A 19,401-nucleotide genomic window follows, 5' to 3' on the forward strand; every position below is an offset into this window, starting at 1 on the left:
TATGGATCCCAAGGTAACCATGGAGACCTGCGTGCCGCTGAAGATGAGATGAAAAGCTCAGATTGGAAAGCGGGGGTTATTTTAAGTCCGAGTTAACCGAAGGCAAGTCGGCTGTTTTACCATATTTGATAGCAGTTTTTTTTTTAACGGATATATAAAAAAGGGAAGACATTAAGACCAGCATCAAACACGATCATGCATATAGTTGTTTTAGTGAGTCCCCGAGCAGCTATAGCAGGCTATAAATCAATCATCTTACACGTTTTTCCTGTATGCTTAACACATCTTACTTGTCTCTTTGTGGTAGGCACACTTATATTGTTATATTCGCCACTCTCCTTGTGCAGCTATTTAAGCTTCTTTTTTTTTTTTTCTTCTTCTTCTTCTTCTTCTTCCCAGTCAGTCACAGTTAAGATAAATCTGAGAGTCTGGACCGTTTCCTCGACTGCTGTTCGACAGGAAAAACTGTCTAAACTGCAAGTCTGAGTGCAGCCATTAGGGAACGAGATGGAGTTGTTCCTGTAGACCGCAGGCTGGGAAGACCACTAATGGGAGACGCGTTGTCTTTTTTTTTTTGTTGAGAGGAAATTGTGTGCGTCTCTGTGCACGGTGGTGAATGTTAACATGTTTTTATTGAAAGTGTGTGTGAGAGAGAACTGTTAGACTTCCTAGAGCGTGGATTTGCATGTGTGCAAAGTGTAATGCTGCTGTACTGAAGCGGTGGCTCGGCCTCTCCAGCATCTTAAAGCTGAGGCAGCCTGCTGGAGGATGAGTCATAGAGGCTAAAGGAGAGCTTTGGGTTGTGGCCTGTTGTCGTGCGCTGATTCGACTGCATGTTTGTGTGCGTACGCATGTGTATATTTCCACGCATAAGCAGAAAGTGCTGGTACCCGTAGATAACAGCTATTTGAACTTAGTCGTGCTACTGCTGATGTAGAGTGAAAAGTGTAACCCGTCGAAAATACTGCAAATCGCCAATAAGGTCAAACCGGATGTAATAGAAAGGAATACTTTAAAATGACTTTCTAATACTTGAATCGAAACATAAAAACATTGCATAGTTAGCCTCAAGTACCGCTAACACTTTCTTTAGCCAGTATCATACAGTAGTAGAGTAATTTTGAAAAACATGTTTTCGCCTCCTTTCAGCAAATTAGGCTACCTGCTCTTTATTATTATTACTATTGTTTACGTCACTTCTAATTTTTGGCAACACTTCTTTGCAAATGGATATTCCCCCCCTCCCCCCCAAACTGGTACCAGAACCAGTAACGGTACTGAACCAATGGTTTGTCACCAGTGCTGTGTATAGATGCATTGATCAGAAATTTTTGTGCTAATTTTTGATGTCTGTTCATTCTGTCTGTCCTGCTTATTTTATTTACTTTACTTTAATTTAGTTTTGATTTTTTTTTTTTAGCCTGTCAATTTTAATCCAATCCGATCCACTTTATTTATATAGCACGGTTTAAACAAACACAAGGTTTCCAAAGTGCAGCACAAAGGGATAAAATAAATAATAATAAGTAAAAGCGCTGCCCGCTCAGAATAAGAATATGCATGTATATACATAAAATCAACGCTCTACGTGGTGTCAAAAGCCAAAGAAAAGAGGTGTGTTTTAAGACCTTTTAGAACTATTAAATAAGGAGATAGCATAAAAAAGTACAGCATTCTTGCCATGAGCAGACATTATTATCTATATATAAGGAGAAAAGGTGACTTTGATGTCTGTTTTCTGTTATTTTAAATTAAAGCTAAAAAGGAATTTATATTTTCAACTGTCTTTACGATCTTAAATTAACAGGGTTAGCAAAGCGAGCACTCCTAAAACTGCAGCCTCAGTACATATTTCTTAGTAAATCTTTATATTAACCATAACTCCTTGGGTTTCCAAAAGGCTCCCAACATTTCAAATCCAGCATGCTTAAATACAGTCAGAGGCGGACAGCTTGAAAGGAAAAAGGCATGCAATGTTGCTGCGCTGTGTTTCTTCCTGCTTTAAGTCCTGCTCTCTGTTGCTCCCTCGCAGTCTGGATGATCCGGAGAGATGTCTCAACTTGTCATAGAAAATACAGTTTCCTTTTAAAAAGTCTCTTAAAGCTCTCTGATTCCTCTGATTCCAGTTAAACAGTCTTTAAATTAGACAAAACTCAGTAAATACAGATTTTTAAAGATTGCTATAACTAGACTCATCACCCTGTCGTTCATTAAAAAAAGATGATCAAAAATGAATTGCAGTGCTGCATGAAGCACAGATTTTTCTGTTTTTGACTGTGTAGGTGGTGCTAGCATGCCCAGAATGTAAAACCGTTTCTTTTAAAGGGGTGTAAGCATAATTAAGGACAACAAACATTCACTAAAACATCATGAGTACCATGCTTAAAACTAAGGAGATAGTTGTTTCAACAATTCATGGACATAAATCCCACAGGTGACTGAAAAATCTAAATTCAGTTGAACTCTATGTTTTTGTCGAACAAAGTTAATCTTTAGGAAAACAGGTAACACATAAAAGGTTATTACCTGATTGGCTTCTTCTGTTTTCAATTTTGTGTCCATTGGTTATTATAAAAAAAATATGCTGTTGGTTTTCATGAAACTTTTGTATGATAATATTATAATTGGCCCAAAGAATCTGGAAAATTCAGAGTTTTAATCTGAAAAATATGTAGAAATACTTCACCGATTAAAGAAACAGCAAACTGTGAGTCTTCACACAGTCACAGCCTCCACACTGAGGAGTGTTGTTGTCATCACATCCTGGTAGCCCTTAAGTATGGTCTGGTCACTGGTTGTTTAAAGGTTTTTGTTTTAGTTTCTGACCGGCCAGTCGCCAGTCAGTGTTGATTAATTTTTAAATCGACCCATTATGGTGAAGAGCTGATTTCTCTGAGCATTTGTCTGTTTCTAGAGCCAACGCATCGTCTCTAGCGCTGTAAAATTGGTCTTTGCACCAACCTTTGGCTGTGTTCAGAGGAAATGTTGGCAGCTTTATGTGTAAAACTACAGTCTAAAGTTTTTGGCAGAGTTCATTTTACTTTTGAAAGACAAGACTGAACTTCTACACTTACATAAAGTCAGATAATGCAGTTTTTTTTCTTATTATTATTGCCTGTTCTATAGTGATATTAGGCCAGTGCAGGAACTGCTGCTTAAACTGTATTTACGGGGTTAAAGCAACAAATACAGTGATTTGTGTAGCCTCCCTGAACAGATATTCTGAACAATAGAGAAATGATCAAAATGTAGAATGATGCAATGAAGAGGCACCAAACTGGTTCTCTGGCCATGAACCAGTTAAGAACCGCCTGCAGCACCAGCAGGAGCGCTGAAACCACTTTCACGTGTTGAAAGTCTTGTTCCCTTTTTACAAGTCGCCCTATTTTGCTTTTTTTCTCCCCTCTCTGAATTAGCATGTAGCAAAAGTTTTACCAAACTCTGCTGTCGTCAGGAATGTTCGACTTCTGGTGACTCCTATTTGAGCAAACAGTGATGCAAAGTGGAAGGGTATGCTGCAGCACAGTGGCTGATAAATCTTCCCGATAATCTTCTGCAGTCAAAGGTTTTCCTGGATCTCCAAGCCTCAACTTGATTTCTCTTTGTTGTCTGATTGGCTCACATGTTGGAGGAATATCCGACTGGAAAAAAAAAAAAAGCTTTTAGGAAAGTTTTCAAACTGGCTTCTCCATATTATCACTACAGCTGAAACTAGATATTTACATATAACTGTATAAAAAACATAAACACTTTTTCTCTCTATCTGACATTAAATTTGACTAAATCTTTTCTGTTTTTGGGGAATTTAGGATTACTAAAACTATTTCTAATAGCGACGCACCAGAACGATGAAAGATATCTCAAGAGATATTTTTAACTTTTCTCAAATTCTAGTATTTACATACATTTCATTGGTATTTCATATATTTAAATTTTAGTTCCATCGGATCACACGATGTGTCTTAAAAAAGTTGGTTGTTTGTCCCTGAGTCCATCTACAAACTATAATCTGCCTTTTCTGTGCATTAGTTTGGAGTAGTGGCTTCTTCCTCTCTGAGTGGCCTTTCAGCCTCGGTTGGTTCTGGACTCGTTTCCTGTGGATAATAGTGATTTCTCACCAGCTTCAGCCACCATCTTAGCAGATGCAGACCAGAACTTGTTGAACTGTAACCTTAATAAATTTAAACCAGGCATTGACCTGATTTTTATGAAGGCCCACAACTGTCTTTCTCTTTCTGATATCTTGGCTCATTTCTACACTTCTCCCAGAGGTCATACAAGGAAATCAGTGGGTTTGAGGTGTCGCCTTAAAGTACAACCGTTTAACTCAAAGGACTTCATCAACTGCACTTTCCCTAGCTTTTTAAAAGGCATGGTAACCTTAGTGCATCTAATCTTCTTAAATTAAAACAAAATGAAGGAGTTTTCTCACTATTTTGGCAAATAAAGGTTATTTTGGTAATGCTCCAGAGCTAAAACAGGAAGAATGTAGTCTGATTTAATGTCAGTTAGGAAGCAAAAGTTTGTCTTTTCAAACAATGAATGTAAAGATCTCTTTTCAGCTGTATTCAAGTTGTAAAATCTGTCCAAACATTTATGTCTGCACACGTCATTCTTTTTGTAAGAAATCAAAAAAGTGTCAAAGGTGTTTGGGGGTAGAAAGGATCTACTGCCTGGTTTGTGGGCACTCCTCTTGCATAATCTTTGGACACCCAAACTTTTGCATGCCTCTGTAGCAAAATGACCAATGCATGGGTGCCTTTTACCAGTGCGTGGTGCCCTCCACCTAAATCATTTCAATGTTCTTTTTAAAGTATTTTAAATATAAACAAAGGATCCGCAATGAGAGATCTGCAGCGCTGCTGCTCGCAGATCCTGTAATGAGTGTACTCAACATTTTGGTATCATACACAGACAAAGCAAAGATGGCTGTTGTCTGAGAACACCCTCCATGTATCGATCTCCTGTGGTATCTCCTGTATATTTACTCTGTGTCCTGCCCTTCACCCTCACGCCGTCTCCTTCTCTTTGGCAGGGAGCCGAGGAAGGTGGTGTTGCACAAGGGCTCCACCGGACTGGGCTTCAACATCGTCGGCGGGGAGGATGGAGAGGGGATTTTTGTCTCCTTCATCTTGGCTGGTGGGCCGGCTGACCTGAGCGGCGAGCTGCGGCGGGGTGACCGTATCCTATCGGTCAGTATTTTAACTTCAAGCTTCCTGTCTGGCCTCATGCACAACTGTAACAAGCAGGAGGGAGGGAGAGTTTCTGCCAGCTCCCGCTGTCAGAATAATGATGATAGAATTAAAGGTGGCCTAGCGTTCAGAAAGCCTGCAAACACCTGCCCACGCAGATATGTCCTTGAGCAAGACATTAAATCCATAACAACTCTGAGAGCCAAGCTGCTCTCTGCACAAAATCCAGCGATGCTTAAAAATATGCCTCTTTTTGCTTCTGTTCTGCTTGCAGTGCATTATGTATAATATTTACTAATTCAGACATTTAGTCTAAAGATACCTACATGAAGGAAATAATAACTTATCTGGTCAAATTATAACTACTGTCTTTTTTGGGGGGATTCATATGATGTAACGACACACAGTAGAGCAAAATGGAAGAAAAATTATACATGGTTTGGAAGAGTTTTTACAAATAATTTCATTCAGCTCCCTGAGGCAATACTTTGGAGAACTTTTTGATGCAGTCACATCTGCAGGTCTTATAGCTATTCAGATCAATTAAAAAATACTTTATTAATCCCAAAGGTAAATTAAATATGTGACTAGGTATGTCTCCACCAGGTTGGCACATCTAGAGAACAATTTTTTTTTTCTTCTTTGCAAAAATAGCTCCTGCTCAGCCATAGTAGATGGAAAGCATCTGTGAAAATTTATTTTCAAAACTTGTCACAAATTGTTGGATTCGGTTTAGTTTATGGACTTTGACTAGGCCAGTCTAACACATGAACATGCTTTGATCTAAGGGCTGTATGTTTAGGCTTGTTGTCCTGCTGGAAGGCAAACCTCCACCCCAGCATCAAGCCTTCTGGAGCCCCAAAAAGGTCTTTCTCATCGCCTCTTAGCAGCTTCCATTTGCCTGCTGGAGAGAACCATCCCCACAGCATAATATAACCAACACCAATCTGTTTGTGATTTGCAGTTTTCTTCCACACAGCGTTTTACATGTAGGACAACAACTCTTATGGCTTTTTCTTATTCTGGTAAAGTTCAGGTCGTTGGAGTACACAAGTAATAGTTATTCTGTGGACATGTTCTCCCACCTGAGCTGTGGATCTCTGCAGCTCCTCCAGTGTTACCAGGGATCTCTTGCCCACTGATCTGATTATTATTCTCCTTGTCTGACCTATCAGTTTAGTAGGGGTGTAAATCCCCAGCTTTATCACGACACGATATGATATTGATTTGTTTGGATGACGATAAGATATTTTCCAAAAATGGATGCAATATCATTTGCCCATCTATTTTTTTTACATTGAAATTAACTCACAAAAAAACAAATATGATTTTACCATTTTATTTCTAAGCAGGCATTTAAATCAAAAACATTCTTCTAGTTTTAAAATAATAATGATAGATCCCCTATTCACTTTAGTCTCATGCCTTGTGCATTTCAAAATAAAAGTACATCTTAAAAATGTTGAAATGGATCGATGTTTTCATTTTGCATTGTTGTAAATGGATCATTAATAATTTAATCAATATATCGATGTGGCTCGATGTATTGTTATACCTCTACAGTTTAGATGGGCGGCCATGACTGGGTAGGTTTGGTAGATGTGCGATGCTCTTTTCATTTTAGGATGATGCCTCAAATTGTGCTCTGGGACACTTAAACCTTTTGGATATTGTTTCTTACTTAATCTTACTTCAAACACCTCCACAACTTTCTCGCTGTCCTGTCTGCTTGGTTCTTTGGTCTTCAAAGAGGACTTCGCAGAACTGCTGCATTCTGGTCATTATTTAGTGGCAACAGAATAAAAGGGGCTGAAGCTAAATGTACGCCTCATAAGTTTTTTTAAAAAAAATCTAACATTTTCATTTCAAACCACAATTATCAATTATGTTTGAGTTGATCTTTAACATAAACCCCAATAAAATAAACTTCCATTTGTGGATGTAACATGAAAAATGTGAAGATGTGACTTTTCCAAGTCATTGTATCTTATGCTCCATAAAGCTGAGAATGTATATCTTTACAGATCAAAAACTAAACAAATATTTTACCCTGAAACCCTTTTGAGTAATGTTTATTTCTAAGATGTTCTGCTTTCTCTGCAGGTGAATGGAGTGAACCTTAGGAACGCCACTCATGAGCAGGCGGCTGCGGCCCTGAAGAGAGCTGGACAGACTGTCACCATCATTGCTCAGTACAGGCCTGAAGGTAGGCAATTACAGCCTTCCTTTGTGTATTAATATGTCATATCACAAAAAATGTCTCCTAGTGGTAAAAATGGCTGTAAAGCATCAGTAGCTATTAGTTTTTCAAAATGAGTCCTAGTCTGGACAGCTTTCCAGCCCTACTGATCGTCGCTTGAGTCCTCATTAAGTGCTTGTTATAATTTCACTTGTAAAACAATTTTCACAGTGTGCAATGTCAACATATTAGACTCATTAGTGCTGGAAATTGTCTATTAAATTTGCAGCTGATTTAAAATTAATCTGTTTTAATAACCCATAGAGATTAGCCACGATTTAAAGAAAATCAGTTGCAGTCTTTTGTTTTATTAGCAAAATTTGCTGATAAAAGAGCTACTTGTCATTCCATCATGTTAATATAGGCAAATGTTATAATTTTGAAAGAAAATTGAACATTTGAATGCAATCTACTGGTTTCTCACTTTGTCTGAGGTCCACTCTGCTGCCAGCTACCATGTGAGTCAGCTAGGTGTTTATTTTATATTTAATGAACATCGCAAAAAAAAAAATGGTACTTGATATATAACGTTAGTCATTAGAATAACTGTAGCCTCGATTTTGAAAGCTGTAGCACTTAGAAAGCAGAAGTATAAAAACTGGTCTGATTCCCTTTAGTACGTGGAACAACAGCCCCGGTTAGCCATCCTTTATGTTGGTGAAGTTCTTATTGAGCATCTACTGCTGTCCCAGGAACCAGTGGTAACTGAGGCTGTAGGTGTCAAATAGCACTTTATCAGGGCTTCTCCGAGACGGAAATGTGACCAGGTTGGCCCACGTAAACTATAAATATCGCCTTTCAAAATGTCTGAACGCTTGCAGTCACATTAACAAGATATGCAGTTGCAGCAGTAAACGTAGCCGGGCTTACCGTCAGCTGTTCAGAGCAGCAATTATTCAATACTGTTTTACCTGAGATGAAGCAAAGTTATTTTTTTCTTCCAGTGTAGGATCACAAAAAAAGAAAAACAAAACAAAATGATATTTAAAGAATTAGATGTTGAGTTGAAATATTTGCTCGTTTTTGGTGTTTTTCACCGTTCTTAAAAATCTGTCTTTGTTTTGCACGACACAGCACGCTAATTCCCCTTATATGCTTTTATTAGGCAAGGCAAGGCAAGGCAAGGCAAATTTATTTATATAGCACAATTCAGTACAAAGACAATGCAAAGTGCTTTACATGATTAAAATATAGCAAAATAAAACAGAATAAGAGCAAGTAGGAATAAAATATAGAAAGAAAATAGAACAAAAAACTGGTGATTCAGTTAACTAGGACAGTTGAAGGCAATTTTAAACAAATGTGTTTTTAATCTTGATTTAAAAGAACTCAGGCTTTCCGCACTTTTACAGTTTTCTGGAAGTTTGTTCCAGATAATTGGAGCATAGGAACTAAATGCAGCTTCTCCGTGTTTAGTTCTGGTTCTAGGTATGCAGAGCAGGCTGGAGTCAGAAGACCTTAATGGTCTGGATGGTTTATACGCTGATAACAAGTCTGTGATGTATTTAGGAGCTAAGCCATTTAAGGATTTATAGACTAACAGAAGTATTTTAAAGTCTATTCTCTGAGATATAGGGAGCCAGTGTAAGGACTTTAGAACTGGGGTTATGTGCTCTACTTTCTTAGTCTTAGTGAGGACGCGGGCAGCAGCGTTCTGGATCAGCTGCAGCTGTCTGATCCACTTTTTAGGCAGACCTGTAAAAACACCGTTGCAGTAATCAATTCGACTAAAAATAAACGCATGGATTAGTTTTTCCAGATCCTGCTGAGACATCAGTCCTTTAATCCTAGAAATGTTCTTCAAGTGATAGAAAGCCGACCTTGTAACTGTCTTTAGATGCTTTTGAAGGTTCAGGTCTGAGTCCATCACTACACCCAGGTTTCGGGCCTGATTAGTGGTTTTTAGCTGAAGCGACTGAAGCTGTGTGCTAACTTTTGATCTCTCCTCTATTGGTCCAAATATTATTACTTCAGTTTTGTTTTTATTCAATTGGAGAAAATTTTGGCACATCCACGTATTGATTTCTTCTAGGCATTTACTCAGTGCCTGAACTGGTCCATAGTCACCTGGTGACATGGTGATGTAGAGCTGTGTGTCGTCTGCATAGTTATGGTAGCTGATGTTGTTATTTTTTATTATCTGGGCTAGAGGGAGCATGTAGATATTGAAGAGGAGGGGACCCAGAATGGACCCTTGGGGAACCCCAAATGGGATTTTTGTCATCTCTGATGTAAAGTTACCTACTGATACAAAAAAGTCCCTGTCCTTTAAGTAGGATTTAAACCAGTTGAGTGCTGTACCAGAGAGGCCGACCCAGTTCTCCAGGCGTTCTAACAGAATGGAGTGATCGACAGTATCAAATGCTGCACTAAGGTCCAATAGTACCAGCACGGTGGTTCTTCCACAGTCTGTATTTATATGGATGTCATTAAACACCTTGATCAGGGCGGTCTCTGTACTGTGGTGACAACTACACAGTTGTGAGTGTCTTGCTGGTTTTGTCCTGACCCTGTTTGCATTACACTTTAAAACTATGATAAAATGTTCATTACTGGGATGAAATAACAAACCAAAAATCCAGTTTAGTTTGGGCAACCCCTGAGAAACAACCATGCAAGACTAACGTATGTGCACAAATGCATTGGTTAAAGTTCTTGCCCAGCTCCATCCTCCGCCTGTGTACTCATAAACATACGGTGAGTTTACAAGTGACACATGATTATTATACAAAGGGTCACATGTCCCAAAAAAACAAAACAAAGGCCAAGTGAGGTTAAAGTGGCTATCAGATGTTTTGAGCTGCGTGAGGAGACAACAGAGGTGCGGGATGAAACGTTCTGGGTGAGGTTTGGTTTCAGCACGATTTAATGAGCTGCCTGAATGAGATCAAACTGCAGCTTGATGGGGGAAATGACAACACTGCATGCTACAGAGAGCGCTTTTTCAGCCTTTCTGCACCTGTAGGAGATGCTGCAGGGGCAGATGCTGTTTAATGGCAAACACAGTTTCTATGGCTGTCCTTGTTGCTGTAAAGCTGAGCACGTTTGCTGCTGGCTTCACACAGCAACCTGCCAACAAGCCAGAAAAATAAAAAAAAAAGTTAGAAATTCTTAATAATAAACGGTATATCAGCAGCACACAGAAGCTGAAGGATTACTCAGTAATTTCTGCACAGTTTAAATGTTTTATGTCCAACACTATGACTAGTTTCACACTCCAGCAGCTCAAACTATCGTGTCGTTGTTGAGTTGAAGTTGAAGTGAGAGGAGCAGCTTTATTCTGTAAAATTAAGTGGGTGATCTACTGGTTAGAGCACAGCGCTGTCGTCCAGGGTAGGCTGCAAGTTTGAATCCCACAGACAGCCGCTCTGGGTCTGAGCAGAAGATAATTATTATTAATGAAAACAGAAATCATCTCACTGATGCTCACCTTTCTTCACAGGTCGTTCATGCTTCATAACTCTCCATTAGGGTTGAATTTAAACAATTAGGCAAAGAATAGTGGGTCGAAATTTCTCCAAAATGGACTTATTGCCAGTAATAAATAAACTCTTAATGCTGGTTGTTGACAGCAAAAGTGGAACAAATAGGTAATAGGTTTAAGGGGATTTTTTAAAACATATGGACAGGTTTTAATTAATAAATTCATAATTTAAAAACTCTAAAGTTTAGATGTTCTTTTTTATATGAAATGTATATCAAAATTAAAAGTTAAATATCTTGATGTCATTTTGGATTCTCATTTAGAGTTTGACAAACATGTCAAGATATTAAATAGTTGCAAGAGCAAACCTGTCTTCCTTAAGACTAATTAGAGTATGTTTACCATTTCATGCTCCAAATATTGTTCATGCATTAATTTTTCCTCATTTGAACTACGTTATATCACTGAGGATGTAAAATCAGACGATCAAGATCTTGAATATGAAACGTATTAGATTACATCACTGTCATGGTCTTAGGAAACCAATTATGATGAATCTTGAAAATGTCATTAAAATTCTCAACCTCACGCTCACTTTTCAACGTTTACATGGTAAGGCTCCTTTTAGAGTTGCTGGTTTAGTGACTTGTAAAGCGTTTGGTGGGAGTTGTTAGCTGGGACAAACAGCCTCCTCTGTAGGAGGGATCCATAAGTAGATCACCTTACCTGTAAAAATAAAACTGAACTCTTTGTTTAGTTATTATTGCGTCTGGACCAGTCATCTGTTTTTACTGTTTTGTGTTTGCATTTTAAGCTTTGTGGAATTGTTTTTTTTTTTCATGTAAGTAAAAGCACTACTAAGGACAGACATCCAAGATTAGGTTAGTTAAAAATGTATTTATTCTACTGAGCAGATGTCCCAATGAAAATAAAGCAAAAATAAATAAATCAGGCTGAGATGTTAGAGCATTCTTTTTTATGTAGCGTCCTTTTATTAAAAAGAAAACTGTAACTGTTGTAATTTTGTGACACAAATATCTAAACTGTGGTAATAATAAATAAATGTTGCCGCTGTGGAAGTTTATCCTTTTCTCTTTAAATTTGTGCAAGGAAAGAAATTGTACAAGAGTGAGCGTAAAATATATTGAGGTTGCTCCTGCCCAAACCCCTTACTGATGCCACTGCCTGTTTGAGCAGGCTGCTCCCTCCCTAACCCTTCTCCCCACTTAGTGACTGCCCTGTTTTTTGTGCTAATTGCTTGTTTGATTTCATTTAGTGACACACGGTACACGTTTTAAAGGCAGTGCCATTAAAACTAGGTTTTGTCAACTTAAAAGCCATTTATTAGCCAGACCATCTTGCCCAACATCAGTGTATGACCTCACAAATGCCCCTATGGGAAGAATGGTCAAAGCCTCCCATAAACACTCCAAAACCTTGTTGGCAGCCTTCCTAGAAGAGTTGAAGCTGATTTAGCTGCAAAAGGGTGAATTAACCTTATATTGTACCCTAGCAATATAGTGTATGTTATCTGTTCATTCTGTATTATTTTAGGGGAACTGTAAAGGACACAAAAGAAAGCATAGTAGTAATAATAAATAATATATTGCAACTGTGGAAGTTCATCCTTTCCTCTTTTAAATGAATGCAAGAAAAAAATGTACAACAGTGAGATTACACTGCAAAAACTGATCTAAAAATAGGTAAAATGTTCTTAAAGTTAGTGTATTTGTCCTTGATTTGAGCAGGTAAATAAGATTATTTGCCAATGGAATGAGTATTTTGACCCCTAATATAAGATAACTAGACATCCTGCACTTGAAATAAGATGATGGAGATGAGTTGTTCCTATTTTAAGTGAAAAAATCTTGTTCCATTGGCAGATCATCTTATTTACCCGCTCAAATCAAGGACAAATACACTAACTTTAAGAACATTTTACTTATTTTTAGATCCGTCTTTTTAGTGTAAACTGTGTTAAGGCAGTGTCATTAGCAAGGGGTTTGGCCAGGACCAAACCTCCTCCCCCTGGTCGCACCGCTGTTTTTTTGTGCTAATTTGTTGTTTTATTTAATCTAGTTTACACACATTACTTGTTTTAAATGTAGTACCTTTTTGAAAATAATTTATTTTTAATCACTTTCGAAGCCAGAGCATGTGTGAAAACCGTCACTGCCTCGTTGCATTGTGGGAATTGTAGGACCTACTCTGGCATGCCTCCCACCTAGCAATGAAAACGTACCCTAGCTTCTTTAGTTTTAGTTATTTTTTTAGAGATACGCCTTTTAAAGGCTAGCCAAACTAATGGAGCTGTGGTCCTGGGTGGGTTCGGTGGTCTTCGGCCGTGCGGTCAGGTGTCCCCGCGGTGCCGCTAGGGCCGGCTAGCATGGGCGGTGTTACGGATAGGTCGGCTGGAGAGGAGTATTCAGGTTCAGGGGCGGGCTCCCGTATTAGCAGACTGGAGGGTTGATCCAGATCCAAGGCGGGTAAAATAATACCTCCCGTCCGCCTCCGTTCAAAACTCCGAGCCCCCGACGAGAGGCCGCCGTCTGTGGACTCGAACCCGCGCCGCGATGGGAAGCGGACTCTGACCGGGCTCTCGGTTACCGGGGGGGAAAAAAAGCTTTGAATGCGCTCACGGCAGAAGGTGGGAAGCGGCAAACTTTATCGGTGTCTCCCCGGCGGTGCGGATGGGGGATGGGCTCGGATACAACAGCAGCAGCAGCAGCAGCAGAGCCGAAGCCGCATGAAGTCCCCGATGGCTGGATAGAGAAGCCCCCGGCTGCCTCAGCGGAACAATAACCCCACACTTTTGTCTGGACCGAGGTGAGCCCACGGTGCCGAGAACAACCGAGCTGTTTAGACCAGGAACAAGCGCCGTGAGTGGAAATGCTCGTTTTACCTGTTCCCGTACAGAGAGGACGTTCCACACTAACCTGTAGTTTTTAAACCTAGATAAGTGGACGGATACGCGTATGTTTCAAAGTTATACGAGCTTTATTTTAGAGACAGAAACACAGAGAGATATATAGAGAGAGGAAGCGTTGAAGTGAAGGCTAAGCTGCTATTTGACAGCCTCACCCATACTTCAGATATCACCTGGACTCCTTTATGACCCATTTGGATTATCTGCTGGTTTGAAAAGCGATTTGTTAAACCCGGATGATGTGGAGTCGTGTTGCAGTTATCAGCAGCAGAAGCCATTCAAGTTGTTCTTGTGTAACTTTAACCTTTTTAGGTGTGTTTGTGTGTGGTGGGGGATCAGGTGTGGTCAGACAGGTGTGTGTTTGTCAGCTAGCTGATATGACCTCACCTGTGAGCTGTAAACTCCACTTTTGACGACGTTACTTCATGGCACTGCTCCAGCAGTGTTCCCGCTGACTGAATAAAATTACAGGAGTTGTCCAGGCCTTTTGTTTTTTTCTTCTCCAGGTTTATCCAACAAAATGGCTCCACCAGCTCAGCTCTGCTCTGCTCTGCAGTGCAGCTGTCCGGGCACATTGAGCACTTTCCCACTTGTTGTTTTGTCAAGTGTGTCCAAGCATGTCGCGGGGACAACGCTGCAGAGGATATTGTGAGCTTTACATCTTGGCTGGAGCTCCCAGACTCAGACTATGTCAGGAATGCAAAGGGGCAGAAGTTGTAGCATGCTCTCTCTCTCTCTCCGTAACTTTTCTATAAAAACACAAAGCCTCAGATGTCAGATATTGCACTGAAAGTGACGTGAAACAGGACCTGGGTGAGCTAAAGACCCACTGACTGAGATTAAAATGGACAGGAGTGTCGTTTGGGTTTTATTTCTAGACAGGGGCCAACAGGGGCCCATGCCCCAGTAGAAATGGTCCTGGCCCCTGTTATGGCCTCTGTACTAAAGACATAACATGAAATACACTTCTTCTAATTATTTGCAATGGCAAAGAAACCATAACTGATTGGTCACTTTGACCAATTTAATTTTTTACCTATACAGTTTTCCTCCAAGAAGAATTTAAAAATTAAGATGTTTCACATTTAGCTTTATACATTGCAAAAAGGGAACTTAAAGTAAACACAATTTTCTTGAAACGAGTGTATTTCTCCTTGATTTGAATAGCTAAACAAGACTATTTGCCAATGGAATGAGTGTTTTTACCCCTGAAATAAGATAATTAGATATGCTGCACTTAAAATAAGATGACGATTTTAAGTGCAAAAATCTTGTTCCATTGGCAAATAGTCTTATTTACCTGCTCAAATCAAGGGAAAATACACAAACTTTAAATTTTTTTACTTACTTTGTGTTCCCTTTTTGCAGTGTAGCCGTATTGAGCTGGGGGCAAAGTTTTCATCTGCTTGATCAGGGGTCTAAAACCTGCAGTTCCAGAGCCACAAGTGGCTCATTTATATTATTACACAGTCAAATATTGCCATTTTATTGTTTCATTTTTTTTGTTCTGTGCCCCTGTGAAAAAAACACTAGCCCCACCTTGGCCCCCCTGGTAAATTTGGTCTAGAATCGCCACTGATTTCTAGGGCTCAAAACGCAGATGACAAAATGGTCACACTCGGCCTTGGATCGTGCCGTCTTGTTTGCCGGATCATTCGGGCAGAATCTTGAATAATTATGCGGTTAGTTAAAGGGGGGCTTTGTCTTCCACGCCAAACGGTCGCGCTGTCAGCTCTGTGCCCCCTTTGTTACTCAGTGAAGGACTTATCTGCTAGTGTACAGTCATTAACTACTCTGGACCAACATGCCAAATGCTGGCAAATGATTGACTTCCTGCATCCCCTCTGGTGATCTGTGCCCAGCAATTCTGCTGGCATCTTAAAGGCGGTGTGTGACATGTTGTTCACTTGAGTTTGGAGCAAAAGAAACCCCCCAATGAGCTGTAGTGGGATAAAGGGGGGGGAGTGGGAGATGAGTGCTAGTTTATGGCAGGCAGACTGCCTGGAGAGTTTTCCTCAGAGACTGGGCATCCACGGACCTTTTGATCGAAGGCCAGCTCTGAGCGGGACCACGGTTCAGTACACAGGCTCCAGCAGGAGGCCAGCCCGGGTGTCAGAGGATCGTCATCAGGTCCTTAAATCTTATTTAAAAAAGAAAAAAAAAGCAGGGTTGCGTATGTATATATGCACACCACTATGCCGCGTCACGAAAGAATGCAATTACTCTAAGTCCTTGGATGTTGTAAATGGGAGGAGGAGTCTGGAGGAAATGTGTCAGCCCTCATTAAACAGCCAACGCTGTGTATTTAAGACCTTTTGTAAACACATTTAAGCTACGTTGTACACGCACCGTCTGCAATGCACTATTCCATAGGGTGTTAGCTTGCACTAGCTTGACTATCCCCTCTTGTTGCGTAACCGGATCAAACGGGAAGCCGTCCTCCGTCCACCAAAAAAATAACATAAAAAAAGGCGTACAACTAATGAGGGCGCACAGTGGGAGTGAGATTCAGACTAGTCCCAGTTTCTATTAGCTGTCTTACTTTTTTTTTTTTTTTTTTTTCCTGTGGGTCACTCCTAAAAATACAGACTAGCTCTGGAGTTTTAATTGATATAAGGAACCTGGATTTCAGTGTCATAATTGTAGACACCCACATCTGCAGCACTTCCATGGTGTTTAATCATTTATGTAGGACTGGGTATCGGTCTGAAATGTGTCACTCAACAAAATTATACCGTAGTTTGTGTTTTTGATTAGCGTGAAGGACTTCCTTTCAAAAACTGTTGTCAAAACAATGTGTTTTTCCAGGAGTTTGTCTGATCTTTTACATCTATTTATGCTTGTCCAAGTGAGAGGAGGCATGCACAGTTTGCATTTAACTTAATTTGCCCACATAAAGTTTATTGAAAAATATAAATTTGCAATATTAAAGTTGTGATAGGAACTCAGGCCACAATCAGGCACAAAGCAAAGTATTTTCCATCCAGCCGTCAATTTTCCATCCCCTCTTATGCATGTCGGGTCCCGGTTCAGCTGGTGCTGTCACTGGGTGAGAGGCAGGGGACACAGAGACACACAGGACAAACAACTAAACACACACACATAAGTGCAGTCATAGTTTTGGACTGTGACAGGAAGCCGGAGTACCCGGTGAAAACCCACACATGCACAGAGAGAACACCTACAATCCATACAGAAAGACCCCAGGGATCGAACCCAGGACCTTCTTGCTGGTTGGCGTTTATTTTTCAAAACGGACAATGCACATTACAGAAGATGCAACATTAGTCACGAGGGCTAGTTCTCACCTGTTAAAGTACAATGAATATAAAGATAATACATAAAAATCAGCAAGATACATCCATCACAAAATGTTTAACTCTGAATACATTTGTTGAATTAAAAAAAAATCAGAAAAACAATAAAAAAAATCCTTATAACTCAATTGGAGCAAATCATACATCACATGAAAGTGCAAATCAGACATAAGGATCCGATGATTGGTGGAATTGAAAATCCAGGAACTGCGAATTATTAACCTGACTCCGCCAGATGGATTTGCTCCGCATATCCATCTGGAAACCTTCCGTTGAAGTAATTTTGAGAAGGGGCGAAAATACTGGTTAGCTGATTGGCCCATGTTGGTGATAGACGGGCCAAATAAACCAATCAGATCAACGAAGCATATGACGTACTCGTCAACATGCTTCGTCGTCGCTCGTAACAGAGCGACGAAAACACAACCCCAAGCCAAGCTACTCTTACTGCTGCAGGTAAAGGCTCGTTAGCTCAGCAAAGAAATACTCTGTAATTCCGATAAAACTTGCTCGATAGCCACGCTAACGCTAGTTTCATCGGCTGAAGCCGCCACGTTCTTTAGACTGAACTGTCACGCTTCTCGTTGCGTCACACCTCAACCCGCCTCAAAGCCAACGCTGATTGGACGTTCGTTTGGTGAACGGCTCCAAATTTTCTTTAACGGAAAGTAGCCAGACTCATCTGCGAGTGAAACCTTGAAAGCTCGCGAGATCAGGATGGTCTCACGAGGCTAGCGAATTATATGTTCACATTTTTATTCCAGTCAGGAGAGACTTTCACTGAAAATGAGTTCTGACCCATTGTACTCCGTCTAATGGTGGACAAGCGGGTATAGATGATAGATGAACAACATAATAAGTTAATAAGAACATTTTACTTAAACAACAAAACACTTTAGCTGAACTGAGTAACTTAAGCAAACTTAAGCAAACTTCACGCTTTGGGTTTAACAAACCCAAAGCGTGAAGTTGCCCATTCCAACGACAACAGCCATGTTGGAGACACTGACAGTCACTAAAACTAGCTACATTGTTTTATAGCTCATTCATGTTTGCACCGATGTCTCTAACGGTACATTCCTTTCTGTAAAGAAGTCAGACTTTCCTCCTCTTCACCCGACGGCTGGCTGGTGTCCCGTTTTGTAAAACCGGCTTGAATTGCTAAAAAGCAACTGTTCTGACTGCAATGCTCTCATCGTTGCTCCTGTGTGCAGCGAACAAGATGCTAGCTGCCACTAATCTGCGATCAAAATGCAACGTTATGGTGACGCAGGTGTCCGTGACAGTGGAGGTCCATGCGGGCCTTTCTTTAGTGCCTCCAGGATTTCATGGTGGCCTTGTGTAAGGCTGTAGAGGGAAATGCTGAGTAAGGGAAAACTTCTGAGACAAGGCGTTGTATGCTAGCTCCAATGTGTCCACCGGTTGCAGATCTTTCGCACTGGTTGCCCAGGTCTTGCCTGGTTTTCTTCTGGTTGGTGCTGACGGATGGGACGCTGATTTTGTTTTCTAATCCGACGCTGTGTGGAAACATGCTCCCCAAGAAGTTTGCGCTCTTCAGAGTTCTTCATTGTCTCAAATTTGGGTTATCAATTAGCTTTAAAAGGGTTGTTTTAACATCGGTCAGTCGATTCAGAATCCACCATGTCCCCATTGTGATGCGTCTAAAAATACATTTTGTTCTCCCACCAACAGTGTGCATTGTTTATCCCATCATAATCACGAATCCAACCAACTGCGATCCAGCACTAATCAGAATAGTCTGCTAAAAGCAACACGATTAATTCAGTCAATGCTCTAACTAAAGCCGCCACTACAAACCCTAAGTGAATGGGTCTTAACACGGCAATGGCCTTAAAGCGCATCTTATGATTGCTGATTAAATCTACGTGTGTTTTCTTAAAAAAGAAAATTCACAACAGTGAACAGACCCACTGCGAGGGTTTTAGCCATATTTTTAACTTGGGCCTGATAATTAATTGCATCTGCAATATGATCGCAATTTAAAGAAACATAACTTCCAAATCGCAGAGGTCTGCAATTTTTGGCTATGTAACAAAGAAAGGATAAAACGAGTCCTTTAGGTGTCAGTAATATGTTTAAAGTGGGTTTGCCTCCACATGGAAGGGAAGACAGTTGCAGCACTGAGATAATCTAATTTTATTACTTTTAGAGTTTACATAATCAATAATTTTACCAGAAACTTTCAGGAATCTCCCCATAGCATTAAGTACCGGTTAGATTGTTCAACACATAGACTTGGAATGATGTTCAACTCAATTAAAAGCTATTCTCTTGAATAATAT

General features: G+C 40.2%; 1 protein-coding gene across 5 annotated transcripts in view; it reads left to right on the plus strand.

Annotated features, from left to right (window-relative positions):
• dlg3 (discs, large homolog 3 (Drosophila)) overlaps positions 1-19,401 on the plus strand; it is a 163,183-nt gene that overhangs the window by 118,041 nt on the left and 25,741 nt on the right. For all 5 annotated transcript variants that reach the window (XM_036127251.1, XM_036127252.1, XM_036127249.1 and 2 more), the window contains 2 exons: positions 5,036-5,192; positions 7,296-7,398. In XM_036127251.1, coding sequence (XP_035983144.1) covers positions 5,036-5,192; positions 7,296-7,398 — 260 coding nt within the window. The remainder of the gene's footprint in view (positions 1-5,035; positions 5,193-7,295; positions 7,399-19,401) is intronic.

The sequence above is a fragment of the Fundulus heteroclitus genome, chromosome 23 (assembly GCF_011125445.2).
Source record: "Fundulus heteroclitus isolate FHET01 chromosome 23, MU-UCD_Fhet_4.1, whole genome shotgun sequence".
Taxonomy (NCBI): domain Eukaryota; kingdom Metazoa; phylum Chordata; class Actinopteri; order Cyprinodontiformes; family Fundulidae; genus Fundulus; species Fundulus heteroclitus.